Genomic DNA, 14,931 nt, shown 5'->3' with positions numbered 1-14,931 from the left:
GAATATAAGATCTGACTATGAATACCGGCCATAGTCAGATGTTTATACCGTTTTATCTGACCATATCCGATTTGATACACTCGTAAACGGAGGCATTAAAATTTTGGACATAATCTGATCAAATTTTATCATATCTGACATTATTCGATACATGATATGGTTTCTTTTTCCTCCGGGATGTTGTACAACTTCGAGGCCAAGTTGGACGAATCTGACAATCGTGATATCAGACATCCAGGCGGTCCAGGGTACCAGTCCTGGTAACGCTCGGAGTGGACCCCGATCGGAATTATTCCACTTCCCCTAGAAGACGCAATAGAAGTCTAGAAAATAATTGAACGATTCCGCTCGGAATCGGCTCCGAGCACATTTCCGCGCGACACGACACCCAGACGTGACGTGGTCGATCGCAGGAAATCCTCGAGCGTCCAGTCCAGTCACCGGCGTGACGCGCACACGCACGTACACGTATGCGGATCTCGCGGTCAATTGCACGGCATTTGCGCGATCGCCGCTGAATCCGGGAGGGAGGAGGAGGAGAGGTCGGAGCGACGTCGGAGGTTAGGTACTCGCGCGATCGCGCTGACGACGGCAGTATGGGGTACAAGAGGAGGTTAGGATTCGGGACGTTTCTCACCGTGCTGATCGTGCTGGCGGCGATCTACTACCGCAACGCCGACGACGTCCTGCAGAAACGGCTGCTGGCTCTGCTGCACGGGCTCGAGAGGCTCGAGAGCAAGCACGTCGTCACCAGGCGGCCGAGGGTCGCCGTAGGCTACGGCGTGTGCACCGACGTCTTCATCGACGCGAGGCACCTGCTCGGCTACTCGGACGAGGTCGGCCGGCCTGAGCACTTCGACGAGATCAACACCGAGCTCGAGCTGCTCAAGAGCTTCGCCTACTACTTTCGCCATGGAGCCGCGGCCGAGTGAGCATCCACCCGGGTCCCGTCGGCGTGTCCGACCCATGGGCTTGTTTTCTGTCGCTGCACTGGCCCAACTAGTGCAGTAAGCTAGAATGAGAGGAAAGATATATTTATCGCACCAGTTCGCCAGTGCGGCAGTAGAAAAAAAGCCTTATGGTCGTAACGTAATTAGAGTGTAGACGCTTTATTTATCTTGTGTTCTTGTCCTCGCCCCAAGCTTAGATTTGCAGCAAATGCGTTATCATAATTGTACACCAATGTAAGTCAGATTAGGAAGACACTGCAATTTTTAACTTTGTTATACCTAAATTTTTATGTATCATTGTAAAGATTGCCGTTCGTAATATTATTGGCCCTTTATCCATGATATCTCTTGGTATTTAATCAAGACGAGCTAGTGTTAATTCTCTCAATAGAATGTAGACGCTTTTCACTTGAAAAGGACCGGACCTCTCGGTCGAAACGCCGTGCGATTCCTGGAGTAAGGTACTGCCAGATACGTCGAATAATGTTTTTTCCCCCCCCCATTACGTTTTTATCCCGAATAACTACCGGCGAAGAAAAGATTCTCGGTACTGTTACAACTGCGCGGTTACGTTCTACGTGGAATAACGGAATTTCTTCTCCGCAGACGCTACATGGCGAACAGAACGTTATTCGACGAATTGGTGTCGAAGGCACGCTCGTTCCCCTCGTCCTACTCGACGATCGGAGGAAACGCGGCGGTCATGGCGATGCGATTCGCGCGGGAGGGATGCGACGTGACCCTCGCGGCCAAAATGACCAGATCCCTGCACCAGATGTTCCCGCAGGTGATAAACATAGTAGGCGGCGAGGTGAAGCGCGACGACATTCACCTCATCATGGAGTATAAGCACGGCGAGGTGTGGGGCCCTTATTCCAGCGCGAGGGCAAACAGGTAATGGGTAAACCCACGCGGCACGCGTGCCCGAGAAACGTCATAAGGATATCTTTAACGACATCTTTTAGACTCGAGCTTAATCTGCAATGTGCTCTTTGCGTCTGGAAACATTCTGCATCCTTGTTTGCTCTTGCGAGCAGTCCAGTAGGCAAAACAGTATCGTGTGCCGTTGGTTTCATCGTGCGTTACTTTAAGACAGAGATTTTTAGGATATGAAACATTGTCTTGAGGGTATAGGACAGTCACTCAGGTCCATACATCCAGAAGGCATCTTAAAGGCGTCTTAAAGATGTCTTTTAGACACGCGTGCCGGCTGGGAAATAACGCAAACCGAACTGGAACAACACTTTTATGCCTTCTTCCAGGTATATCGTCCACAACGACGTGAACAATCCGATGATTAGCTCGTTCAGCGCCTTCGACAAAGTCCTGGGGACCTACGATCCCGACTTGTTGGTAGTCAGCGGTCTCCAGATGATGGATAATTATCCATTTCAGGAAGGTAGTCTTTCTCATCGGCGAATTATGTCCGTGATTGTACACGTTAAACGAGATATCTTCACGTTCACGTGATTCCGCAGGCAAACGCAAGAATCTGCTGGTGAACGTGAAGGAGCAGATGGTGGAACGTCCGAGCTCCACCAGAATTCACTTCGAGATGGCCTCGTTCGCCGAGGATAAATTGCTCTTCGAGCTGTGCGACCTGGTGGTCCCCTTCGCCGACAGCTTGGGCATGAACGAGCAGGAGATAGCGAATCTGTACAACACTATGTACTACGGTAACATCTCGCTGGTGGCAAACTCGACACCGCGCGTCGCAACGGTGTTGGATCAGATGAGAACGTTGTTCAAACTCATACGTCTGAGGGGCAAGTCGATCGCGAATTCCCGAGAGCTCACGAGAATCCACGTGCACACGCTGGCCTATCAGGCCATATTCACCGTCAAGGATTCCGTTTGGAAGAATACCATGGCTGCCGCGGCCAAGGCGTCGCTGACCGCACACAGACACGTATGCGCGTCGAGTAACGTGAGTCATTCGGATATACGAGATGAATATTTGATAAATTATAAATTACCAAAGACGCAACTTTCTTTCGAATGGAACATCGGAGATTATCGCGTATATATGGCGCTCATTTGATTTGTGTATTAAAACGCTACGTGTAGATTATTTAAAAATGATTTGATTTCGTGCAGGTCGATGTGAAGAAGGCGACGCTGATCATGGACGATAGTTTCTCGACGTCCATCAATGACGGTACTCGAATAGCGTTGAACATCGACAAGCCGGTCTCTTGTTGGGACGAGGTACTGAAGGTGGAGCAGGAAAATATTTCTATTCAGGTGTGCGTCGCTCCCGTGTTGGTTTGCACGCAGGCTAGTCAGACGGCAGGCGGCGGAGATAACATTTCCAGCGCAGGCCTCGTACTTCAGATTTAAATGGGCACGCATCGATACGACGGGATCGTTTTACCAACACCGCCGTGTTCGCATTACGAATTATAATCCCATCCATTGCATACACGTAGACGACGAAACAGAAATCCTAAAGTAGGCCTTTAAATCACGTCTGTAGCACGCGTGAAACTCTACATTGGTTTTTTACATTCCATTTGACTTCAAGAAAGATAGAGACTGGACACATAGAACTGATTGCGCATCGTTAAACTATTATAAAAGCACAATTTAATTCTTTTATGCACTCGGAGTGCGTTTTATCAAATTGTGACGTTCTGCCTAATATACGATTATCGATAGCGATTTGGTACTAACGTCAATGTTTGCGAACATTGTATTGTTACTCTCGCATTTGTAGACTAATTTTAACTGAAAGAAGTTCATTCCGATATTAATATACTACGTAAGTTAATCGATGCTGCGATAGATTAAGCATTTTTACAAGAATACAGTTAACGAAATCGAAAATCGTGAAATTTCCTGAGTACTGAAAACTTGAATATATAAAAATAGTGCCATGTGACCTATATTTCAATAGCGATAGCTTCAACAATTCTGCAGCAATAGATTCGTAGCTATGACGTCTTAACTTCGAAAAGCAGAGGCAATGTGATATTATCTTTAGTAATCGACCGTATATAAGACTAAACTTAAAGAAACAGAAAGATCGAAGAGACAGAGTCACTCTTTTAAAAAGAAAGAAAAAGAATTATTTAATCTCGGGAAATGTCGTAATATAAACGTCTCCAATGTTACACGATCTCACATTCCAACGTTCAAGTCTGTTGTGCTTACAAAAAATCGACGTGAACATTTCTTTTACATTTGAAAGTGCATTGTATATATATATATATTGTAAGCTTGAAAGTTATGGATTTGCAATATTAAAGATATACAATATCAATGTTGATACACAATATGGTACACAATATGAAATTTGCGTTTCTTTATTGATATTACACACATATCTCGTTTTACTTTTTGACTTATGCATCGATAACATTTCCATAACGTCAATCAGATTTATCGCTTTTCAACAAATACTTCTTACAACTTTAGTCAAGAGATAGATGAAGTTTTAAAACTATTATACATCAATCGTTGCTGTTGCCAATGTCGAGATGTAATATTGATTGTGCAATAAGTATGAGTTCCAAAACTAACGAAAAATATCTCGTCAAACGAAGAGAAGACGGTTACTGTGTTAACGAAATAACAAACATTATAATCTAGCGGACAATTTGTAAATTCTACTGTATACTGTATTAAGTAATCTTTACAGACCATACATATCGCTTGAAAACTGATGTCAGACTTATGCGCGATTCATGGGGCTGGCTTTATATTCACAGTATTTCCAGCTTATCTGTCTCGTAGCTGCTCCTTTTTTCCTTAATGAAAATATTTATCAGATATCATCGAAATGAACAATGATAAATGGATCAATAATAGATTAATCTTCTCCTAGCAGTAGAACTTTTCGTGAAGATTAACAGGAGCGCCAGATGCAAACTTGTACGTCACAAGAGTGATTTACAAAATCGTATCTCCCTCATCGATGCCCAACATGCGAAGATCGTCGGGTCCAGGTTGCGTGTCCGTTTCTGCCTCTTGCATAATCTCGGGCGGCGGCTGATCCATGTATTCAGGACCGTAGCCTACGCAGCCCAACATGCTGTACATCGAAGAATACATAATGTTAGACTCCTGCTGGCTCTGTTGTTGCTGTTGCTGTTTGGTCTCGGCCGTCTCCTCTTTGGGGAAGATTATGTTGAGAGCCTCTTGTAGATCATCCGGCAACGGAATGCTCGGGTCTGTCGGGCGTTTCTCCGACGGTTCCGGTATGTCGGCCACGTCGGCATGCGGTGGCACCACAGCGCCTGAGTCCACCGCAGTCGTTATAGGCGGCGGCGGCGGGTTCTGATGATTCTGCACGAAGTTTGCGTTCGGTATCGGTGGCGGCTGCGTCATGAAGGCGGCGGGCGGCGCAGTTTGACGAGGCGAAAATCTCGGCGGTGCCTGAACGAACGGTGGTGGAGTTGACATAAACGGCGGTGGCGGTCGATTTGGCGTGAAGTGTGGGGCCGGTAAGGAACTCTGCACTGGTGGGGGTCTACTCTGCACCGAAGATTGCTGGCTCGGAGTGAAACTAGGCGGTGGTCTATTCAGCGGTGGCGGTGGATGTGGAGGTAACGGCAGTTTCGACACGTTCGAAGTTTGCTTCTGCTTTTGTTGCTGCTCCACTATCGGCTGCTCTTCTATGACCGTTTCCTCAGACTGGTCGTCTATCTCCATGTCAACCACCTGCTGGGTCGGCTTGGTCTCGTTCAGCACAGGCGGCGGCGGGGCTACTAGAATCTTCATAGTCTGATTGCTAGTCTTGCTTGTCAGTAAAGTCGCAGTGCTGCTGTTATTATTCAAGTTCACCGGGGTAGCTAATTTGGTGATATGCACAACGCCGGGTGGATTGATGATCTCATTCGGTACCTTCGGCGTATCCTCAAACTTGCTTTGCTGATAGGGCAACGGAGCAATGTCCTTTTCTGGTAACTTGGGTTCTTCCGCCTTCTTTTTGAACAGAGGCAATCTACCGATGAAGGGCAACTTACCTTTGGCCGCTACTTGCGGCGCGGATTTCTTGACGACGCCTTTCTTCGACTTGGACTCGCTCGACTTCTTGTCGAATTTCGATTCGTCGTTCGACGAATTGTCATTATCTCCCCGCCTGTCTTTACTGTATTTGTCGTAACTTCTCTTGGGGCTGTCGCGCCAATTTCTATCACGCCTTGGAGAATCATTACCATCTCTGTCCCTGTCCCTCTTTCGACGGTCGTCATAGTAGTCGCGATCCCTGTCCCTATCTCTATCCCGATCTCTATCGCGCCGACTCCTTCTCTCGTATCTGCTATACTTGCGATCACGATCGTCCTTGTAGCGATCTCGATCGCGGTCCCTCTCCTCCTCTTTGTCCACTGATTTACTCTCGGGCGGCTTCACAGTCATGTTTACTTGCTGCTTAGTCCAGAATCCCATATGCGGCTTCGGCATCTCTTCCGGTTTCGGCAACTCGATCGGTTTATTTGTCACGATCGGCTGCGACTGCTTCTCCTCTTCCTTCTTTATCCAGAAAGGCTTGGGTGGCTCCTTCGGGCCCCAGGCCTCCAAATCTTCCGATTTCTTCGAGTAGATATCGTGCTGCGAGTCTTCTTCCTCCTCTTCCATCTTGTCTTGACTCACCTTGCGACTTTTCATCTCTTCCTCCTGCTTGGCTTTCAATTTGTCCCTGATCGAATTCAAGAGTTGTCTGTCGTCCGTCTCTGGCGGATGTTGCTCGGGCAGCGGCGATTGATTCATTGGTGGCGGTGCCTTCGACCAGTGTCCCTTCAATTTTATACGCTGATAATCTATCTCCTCATTCAGAATCGCCTGCGTGGACGCTTTCATCTTGTTTCGCATCGCCACGCGTATACTCTTGGTGGTATCTTGATCGGATTCTGTACCGGAATCCTCTGATTCACTCGACGAATCACTAGCGCTGCTTCTATTTCTGCGTTTCTTGGCTTTCTTCGATTTTTTCTTATTCTTCTTCGATTTCTTCGACTTTGTCGGAGGATCATCGTCCTTCTGCTTTTGCAATTCCAACTGTATCTGCTTGTGTTTTTCCTCGGAGAATGCCTTTTCTCTGTCTGCCATCCAGTCAGTTTCCCAGTGCGGATTTTGCTCCACAAACCGCTGAACAATACATTATCCAATTAAATTATTTGCATCGAGCATATATATTCATACAAAAAAAGAAGAAAAAGGAATTGTGCAAAAATGATCTCTCTACTCGATTTCAAATTATTGCTTCAAGTAACTACTTCCATCAATAAATTTATTTAAAAAATCACTTATAATTGTAATTCTATTTTCAATATTATTTTGCAAGATAAATCTTTCGCCGTAATCTAATCTACTCATTGTTATCTGTGAAAAAGATTACTTACGGAAAAATTTTCGGAATGCCGTTTAGATTTAAGATGTAGACTAGCGCAATGAAGATCCCCTATCCAGGAGTCGCATAGCTTACAATACCAAGCCGTTGCTGCGCTGAAGAACTGTAGCCCTATAATCAAACAATCCTGCAGTTAGCTTATTTAGGCTTCGAAGCGGGTAAACGTTATAAGTTCATAAAGAATGACCTTATATTCTGCCGCGACACATTCATGTCACTGAAAACAAAAATAATACATTAAAAGATGTTCGATATAAATGGCCGAATATATTTAATTTCCTTGTGCATTCCCACGATGATCTGTAGAAAAGACAGAAGGGGAGAGAAGGAGAGAAAGAATCGGTTTTATTTCTCAGAAATGTTGTCTGTACACGATACAAATAATAATGCACATAAATATATATACAGATAAGTTAAAAGTACATTATATATATATTTTTATATGAATATATTGCAACTGCTTAATTTTAATTGGTCTCAGGATTCAAGGCTTCTTTTTCCATCGAATATATACGACTTGCAACGTAACAATTGTGTGTCAATTATACGAATGGGCACTTGCAGTATATTTTACAAACAGTTAATACAATGTTTCCTCTAAATAAATTAATAATATTGAAAAGATAATACACATTTTCAATGTAAATCATAGTTGTAACTTTCTTCGCGTAACTTCACTAAAACTTACACATATGTGTGTATATATATATATTTCAGTTAAGAGCAACACAAAATGCTTTATATACATTATCTTATGCGTCATTACTTTCTGCCAAGCAATGCACTCCACGATGATAAGATCTCAATGGATCTAGTCCAGAAGACAGACGATCACCCTAAATTGTGTAAAACGTAGTGTTGTGGGGAAATGAAATTAGACACGTGATCACGATAAAGTGACATTGCCAGAAAGCCGGCTCGGAAAGTGCGCTTCTTGAATCCAGATAAAATCCAATGCATCGCTGTGGTGTTTGCGACATTGCTGGAAAATTTGTGCGACCGTCAAAGTAGTCTCTGACTTACACGACACGTCTTCCGATTTTTTTACGCGATATACGAATCAGAATTATATTGGCTTTAACGCTTCGATCGACATTCGAATAATCGCGGACGCTCCGATTTACTCGGGATAGACAAATTTTCAAGCAACTCGTGATTGTTGATCTCTTCAATACATACCGAACACCACAGTTATCTGTGCACAAGCTACGGAATTATATTCTATTAGTAATCGCCCACTGTAATTGACCTTACCTTTAATAGGCGTTCTTTTCGTCGGTAGTCCGTGATAATAGGGTACTTCTTTTTCTGTCCCTTCGCCATTTCGCTCATGCCATGGCATGTCAACAATCTTGCGCTCCTATCGTATAAAACGGAACATTAGTGAACACCGGATTTTATATCAGGCGCAAGAAACTCGGTACTCTTTTCTTTTTTCTTTAATAAATATCGATATGTGGTACATCAAAAATTGCATTATGTACCAAGTACCTGCGTGTTGTTACTGTGCAATATATCATCCAGTTACAAATATAGTTTGAACTACAAATACATGTATGGCCTTAATGATTAATTAATCCATTTGTTTCTTTAATTATAGAAAACATATATGCGTATATCTTTTCGTCTACCTGCTCTCTATGGCAACTAACAATTATATTCGCACAAGAGTCTCTATATCTATTTTCTCTAATATTTTGATCACTCCGGCATCTCCTTTATGACGATTGTACTGCTCGAAAATGTTACTTACTACACAAGCCTCTTTGTGTTCATTGCTATGTAGATGATTTAAATATTCCTTTGCTGTTTTAGGAAAGATATCGCAGACTTTACACCAATGCATTTCGGGGTCGTAGTGAACGAAATTGTACATTGGCTTGTCCTCCGATGACTTTCTCTCCCTAATATCTCTTTCCGCTTTGGATTCCTTATCCGAATCGGAAGCTGACGATCTGTCGGGCGAAGGGGACTTCCCTTTCGGGAAGTCCTCCTTTGGACTTCTCGAACGCTTACTCAATTCTAGCTTAAACTTGCTCTTCAGGTCGTCCACGGTAACCTTGTCACCGATGATACCAGTGAGCATGTCGATGACATTGTGAATGGACTTCATTTTATTTTGTATCTCGATCTGCAAACGCATTACAACTCAGAGAAATATTGACCACGGAGGGACGTACCGATGGAAAACCACGCGTGTACGCTTACCTGCAATTTCTGATTCTCCTTTAAAATTCGATTATTCTCACGGCCACCCTCCTTGCCTATCTCGTCACATTGCTGACGCAGAATTTCCAGTTCGCGTTGCAACGTGGCTGATTTCTTAACATACTCCTCTCGTTGTTTAGCCAATGTCGCTTTCTGCTGTTTCACCTCAGCTGCGATAGCTGCGAAATGAACGTCGGGCAAACGTTAACGTTAACTCGGACGCATCGCAAATGAATTGCTCACCTTCTTTTTTGACATCCTCAGGTCTCGTTAAGGATGTCACCAGGCCGGAGGAACCGCTGTCGATCGGCCTCGACGATTCTTGCTGCGGCGTCAACGAGGGAGGCGGCGGCGCCTGCTGGCTGTTATACGACACCTGACTTCCCTGCCAGTTGGGCGGCGGGTAATCCTAACAGAATTGATACGCCCGGTCAATCTCAAGTCGTGCAACGGCACTCTTATCGACCCTTACCTTCATCGGACGATACTCAAATGAGGAGTTTGGCTAATACATTGGAAGTCTTGGCGATGTAACGGTGTAGTCAATATTATGGGTTTCCAATATCAGTGCCAGTAAAAATACACAACGCGAATGTTATACTTACTGACAACGAGAGAGATTCACAATAATGCGATAGAGACAAGTGTAATCGTATGGCGCTCCGAGGGAGCGCGTAAACAGATACGCTACCGAGTACAAATCATGTTCGGTAACGCAGCGGTACGACTATTTCTGAAATGCTTAGCAAAAGGTGCGCAATAGGTTCTTACGAGGCCACGCGAGCGCGTGCTCTGGCATTAGAATACGTTCTCAAACATTCACATTGCATCGACCCAGGAGTCAATCAATCTCTCTTGCGAGTGAAGCTAAGAATGTATCGGTCTTGTTTCCAACTTACACTTCGATAGCCTGCGGGCTGCTGATAACTGTAGTCGTAGCCCGGGCCGTAGTTGTAACCGTAATTGTTGTATCCCTGGTTGTACGCGGAGATGGGAGGCGGCGGCTGGCTCGTGTTTGGCGGAGGCGCCTAAGTAAACACCGAGAACGTATAAAATATACCAACGAAGTTAATCCATCCATTTTTCAGTCAATAAATAGAATAGAGGACTTTCCTCTACTATTTCGACTTTAGTACTGCGACTTTCAAAACTGAAAAAAGTCATCGCGGCTTTGCCGAGAAAAGATACGCAAAGAAAATTAGGCGCCAAGGTCTCTAGCTTCGTCAACGGTGCTTCTATTATCTGTGTTATTTACGAATGTCCCTCGTTACTAATCACTCGATTGATATAATCAATTCGATACAAATTTGACTCGTGTCCGCTTCCGCCAGCGCGGACCAGCTTTAACCTCAGTTCAAATTACCCTTTCTCTAACTTTTAAAACTGGAGAAAGATATAAAGTAAGTTGAAGTTAATCTGCACAGGTAGAAACAGGCATAATGAAGCTCGCGAAACCTGTTTGTACCTGATATTGATTATGCACCGCCGGAACATAGCCGGCGGAATTGCTCGGATTGGGCACAGAGGTCTGGGTCTGGGCCGGCGGAGCTTGCTGCTTCCAATCTTGGGATCTGCTGGGCTCCTTGCGCCTTCTGTCCCTGGAGCTCGAGCGAGACCTTCTGTCTCTGGAGCGAGAGCGGCGGTATCGGTTCCTCCTCGGGGACGGCGACCGATCGTACTTCCGTCTCCTCCTGGCATGCGACGAGTCGTCCGAATCGGCGCTGGGGCTTCTGGGGCCCTTGCGCCTGGACTCGGATTCCATTGCTTGCGCCAACTTCCCTGCGTACATAAATGTGTTGCGTTGCATTCGTTGCGGCATCAACGAGAATCCACAGGTATCCACAGTCTCAGATCTTATATTCAAGGCCGTCTTGAATTTATCTAACGATCTAACGATTCAGGGTCGCCGGCGATAATTGACAACATCAGATTTGGTTGACCGTATCTGGCGATTTTTACGTTTGAGAATCGCTACGTTTCGACCATGGGTTTTGGTCCTGTTCAAGCGATCCGACTGAGATATACACGACCTGTTCAGTCGGATCGCTTGAAAAGGACCAAAACCCACGGTCGAAACGTAGCGATTCTCAAACGTAAAAATCGCCAGATACAGTCAACCAAATTTGACGTTATCTGAAGACGAGTATCTAAAGGTGATCCTCAGACGGTCTTGAATATAAGATGCGACTACGAATGCTGGCCTAGTTTCACAAACGTCGATTAACTGTTAACAACTTCTTAAATAATAAGATGGAAAAAAATAGGGAGTCGACTGAACGGCTAACAGTTAACCGACGTTTGTGAAACTGACTCCAAGGGCCAGTTTCGCAAGCGACGTTTTCCGTCCTATTATTTAAGAAACTGGCCCTGAGAGCCCGCGTCAAACCGAGGCTCCCCATCAGCACGCGTGTGTAAAAAGATATCTTTTAAGTAGTCTTTCAGACGTACGTCTCGAAAAGACGACTTAGAGACGTGCTGTTTGGGGTCTGTTCAGTTCAGCTCAACTGGATGGTTCGGGGTGAATTTCCTTCCCGCTGCATTGGAAGGCGAGACAAACTCTGAACTGGTGCCGCCAGTTCCGCTGAAGGGAGCAGACACCGAGAGGCGCAAATTTACCAATCGGTAGGCGAACCTTACGCTATAACTCGAGACAAATCGAAGAGCCACACGCTTGGATCTCTACGACGCAGCTCGCCCGTCCTCGTGCGAGGACGATAAAACGGGCCTTATCTCCCCGTTTCAACGCTTATCGCGACGCGAAGGCTCGCGGACCGAGATAAGCCCCGTAACCTAGCGCGATTTTGGACGCGGGCCCGGCAAGATCGACGGGCGAGCTTCGCCTACGTCAGACACGCGACGGTTTCGGGCGTCGCGCTGCAGCCATTGCTGATCCCGTCGTCGGGACAGCGACAGGGACGGAGACGGGGCGAGTCGGGTGTCGGGCTGGAGTCGGAGGCACCAACGACCACGCGGCACTCACCTCGGCTGGAGAAAGCTTGCCCTCGCTCGCTCGCTTCCCTCGTCGAGTCCTGTGGGCGACGCCCGCTCTCGGAACGAGATTGCTACGTCAACGATCACCGAGGACGCCGCTGGCACACAACCGCGTGCCGCAACCGCGCGGCCGGAGATCGCGAAGATCGAAGCGGAGATCGAGGAGAAAACCCCCCCGAGACTACTCGATACGTGACGATGGCCGTCGCGGGGCGGTTCGCATGGACGGAGCCGGGTGACGCGTTTTCCCCAGGCCCTGGACAACTCGAGGGAGAGACGCGGAGATGATCGCGCGCGTTCGCGCCGAACAGACACGACGGATGATCCGCTCGCCGCGGTTACATCGAATCGCGCAGCTCGAAACGGAGTGCGATTTGGCTGCGAGAAAAGGAAAGAGGCGTGAGGTGCGCGGGAAGAAAAGGAACAGACCCGTGAGGCCGAAACGGAGGCTGAACCCGCTGAACGCGTCGTCCAATCGCACGCGAGCGTAGCGTGCAAGCGCACGAGCTATGCGTCCATGAAAGCTGCAAGTTGATTGGCTGTACATTTCTTGGAACTAGAACTTGGACCCTCATGGACACAGGCCTTTAGGTCCTCCGATCCACCCGACGTCCGCGCTTTCTCGAATAAACTCGTCGGTCTTGCGGAAGCGCGCACGCACATTCAGATTTGAAAATGTCGGACGATTCCGCGTACTCCGCCGTCGGCGACGACGACTGGGAGGAGGAACGAGGAGCTCGCGGGACGATCGTCGAGACGCACGGAATGGCGAGGCAGTTGAAGGCGCTGTTCTGCTGCTTCGGGCCTGAGCCACGCGTGAGGAGCAGCCGGATCGTCGAGTGCGAGGCCGATAGCTACGACTACGTCGTCGAGAAGCTCGTCGTGAGGCGCGCGCCGCTCGCGCTCTTCGCGATCCCGGCCGATCTCGCGGATAACGTGGACACCTTGCGAGCGGCGTCCGCGCCCGGCGGAGCCGCGCGAGAAGCGTCGACGCGACTCGGCGGCAGGCAAGTCCGTCCAAGTCCGTCCAAGTCTGCGAGATGAGCTCGTAGGAAAATGGCGGTCGAAGGGATTGTACATACAGAGTGTATTGCTTTTGCATCGCAATTTAATCCAATCTTTGGAATCGTTAATCCTGTTAGCGTGACGTTTCTTAGGGATTGTCGTAAACGTTTACTATTCTATAATTCCACGAATTGGTAGACTTTTCAGAAATACTGAGAAAGCCTATACTTAGTTTTTTTTTCGAATATGCGAATATTCTGAGATGTAAATGTTTGAAATTATAAAATGAGAAATTTTAGAATATTTCAGAATTCATACGTGATGAAAAATTCTGGAAAAGATATAAACTTTCTAAGGAATTATTTACCCATTTTGTGGTCCAATTTATTAAAATAAGAAATGGACTATTCAATTATGCAAGGAGTTGCAATTAATACCCAAGTTATTGATTATTAAAACGTAAAAATGTTAAATAATTGACTCATTTGAATTTCAATACTGTTTTTAGAATGGACTGTCGAGCGGGGTCTTCGGTTTGGCGAGAAAGGATCCAGAATAGATTCGACGCTCTGCATCCAGACCTGAAGGAATCTAAACGCTCGCTCGAGCATCCTTCGAATCTTTTGCGGAACAGACGGTTGTCCGCGGAGGATATCTCGGAAATGACGTCCAGTACGAGGACCGACGTTTCCTCCCGCACAATGTCTTCCTCCGTGACCGTACAGGATGACGTGCCAACTCGCGACAATTCCGCTCATTGTGGATTCTCTAATCCTCTCTTTGGATTTGGGAACGAAATAGAGTCGCGCGCAGAGAGAGACGAGGCGGCACGAGGCGCGTCCTCCGGGAAGGAGCGGGATACTTTTGTTCCTGGATGGAATCGCAAGTACATAGTGTCGCCGTTTCGAGTGCGAAGGGGCTCCTTCGATCTCGCGAAACCGAACGGCGCCGTCGGGGATCGCGGAGCGGCCGGCAAGTCGTTGTCGTACGTCGAAGAATCTCTCGAGGACGAGTCTTCGGAGCCAACGGCGGACGTGAGAGATCGCGACTTGAAATCGAACCCTACGGTCAGGTGGCGAATCACGTTGGACGCTAAACGCCAGCGTGCGAACGCGACCCTCGAGCATGCTGCTCCCGAGGTGCGACTCGAACTTTGAGAAATGATACGTGAAATACCCTTGCACCGAAAATTATAGGAGAACACCAATTCATTATATTGATTCGTTTCTTTTTGAAGGATTGCTGATTCGTTTATTTGTTAGAAATATAGTGTGTTAATATTGGCTAATAATCCCAAAGAGTCTCATAATCTCATTTACTCTGCAAATTTTGGAAACTTGTTAGATTTGCATTTAAAACTCTAGTTTTATTACAACGTAACTGGGATACATCGTTCTCTCTCTCTCTCTCTCTCTCTCTCTCTCT

At 46.7% G+C, this 14,931-nt stretch overlaps 3 protein-coding genes across 6 annotated transcripts in view; 2 read left to right on the top strand and 1 right to left on the bottom strand.

Annotated features, from left to right (window-relative positions):
- Positions 1–443: 443 nt before the first annotated feature.
- Positions 444–4,225, top strand: LOC105566163 (ADP-dependent glucokinase). The gene is made up of 5 exons (XM_012019946.1): positions 444–928; positions 1,557–1,844; positions 2,213–2,349; positions 2,429–2,877; positions 3,048–4,225. The coding sequence occupies exons 1-5, from the start codon at positions 597–599 to the stop codon at positions 3,288–3,290; spliced, it is 1,449 nt and encodes a 482-aa protein (XP_011875336.1). The 5' UTR covers positions 444–596; the 3' UTR covers positions 3,291–4,225.
- A 14-nt stretch (positions 4,226–4,239) lies between these two features.
- Positions 4,240–12,679, bottom strand: LOC105566164 (zinc finger matrin-type protein CG9776). 2 transcript variants are annotated; one of them, XM_012019947.1, is made up of 9 exons: positions 12,491–12,679; positions 10,976–11,289; positions 10,410–10,538; positions 9,754–9,919; positions 9,511–9,689; positions 9,056–9,433; positions 8,557–8,662; positions 7,295–7,413; positions 4,240–7,040 (listed from the first exon to the last, which is right to left on the bottom strand). In XM_012019947.1, exons 2-9 carry the CDS (start codon positions 11,270–11,272, stop codon positions 4,842–4,844), a joined length of 3,573 nt encoding a protein of 1,190 aa, XP_011875337.1. In that variant the 5' UTR covers positions 11,273–11,289; positions 12,491–12,679; the 3' UTR covers positions 4,240–4,841. The 2 variants fall into 2 exon arrangements, with proteins under 2 accessions (XP_011875337.1, XP_011875338.1); XM_012019948.1 differs by lacking the exon at positions 12,491–12,679 and adding an exon at positions 11,959–12,107.
- An 860-nt stretch (positions 12,680–13,539) lies between these two features.
- LOC105566159 (transmembrane protein 231-like) overlaps positions 13,540–14,931 on the top strand; it is a 5,413-nt gene continuing 4,021 nt past the window's right edge. For 2 of the 3 annotated variants that reach the window (XM_012019940.1, XM_012019939.1), the window contains exons 1-2: positions 13,540–13,588; positions 14,015–14,392. In XM_012019940.1, coding sequence (XP_011875330.1) covers positions 14,016–14,392 — 377 coding nt within the window. In that variant the 5' untranslated portion in view covers positions 13,540–13,588; position 14,015. Of the gene's footprint in view, positions 13,589–14,014; positions 14,393–14,559; positions 14,646–14,931 lie in introns of those variants that run through there. The other variant, XM_012019941.1, reaches the window with a different exon arrangement.

The sequence above is a fragment of the Vollenhovia emeryi genome, unplaced genomic scaffold, assembly GCF_000949405.1.
Source record: "Vollenhovia emeryi isolate VEMERY1.0 unplaced genomic scaffold, V.emery_V1.0 DF939146.1, whole genome shotgun sequence".
NCBI lineage: Eukaryota > Metazoa > Arthropoda > Insecta > Hymenoptera > Formicidae > Vollenhovia > Vollenhovia emeryi.
The sequence above is the reverse complement of the archived record's forward strand: the minus strand, read 5'-3'. Positions and strand labels throughout refer to the sequence as shown.

Excerpts from the sequence above, each read along its gene's own strand:
- LOC105566163 (XM_012019946.1), top strand. The coding sequence starts at position 597 with ATGGGGTACAAGAGGAGGTTAGGATTCGGGACGTTTCTCACCGTGCTG. Across the intron at positions 929-1,556 it reads CGCCATGGAGCCGCGGCCGA|ACGCTACATGGCGAACAGAA; the intron begins GTGAGCATCCAC and ends TCTTCTCCGCAG. Across the intron at positions 2,350-2,428 it reads TAATTATCCATTTCAGGAAG|GCAAACGCAAGAATCTGCTG; the intron begins GTAGTCTTTCTC and ends GTGATTCCGCAG.
- LOC105566164 (XM_012019947.1), bottom strand. The coding sequence starts at position 11,272 with ATGGAATCCGAGTCCAGGCGCAAGGGCCCCAGAAGCCCCAGCGCCGAT. Across the intron at positions 9,434-9,510 it reads AGGAGAATCAGAAATTGCAG|ATCGAGATACAAAATAAAAT; the intron begins GTAAGCGTACAC and ends ATGCGTTTGCAG. Across the intron at positions 7,041-7,294 it reads GGCATTCCGAAAATTTTTCC|CGGTTTGTGGAGCAAAATCC; the intron begins GTAAGTAATCTT and ends TGTATTGTTCAG.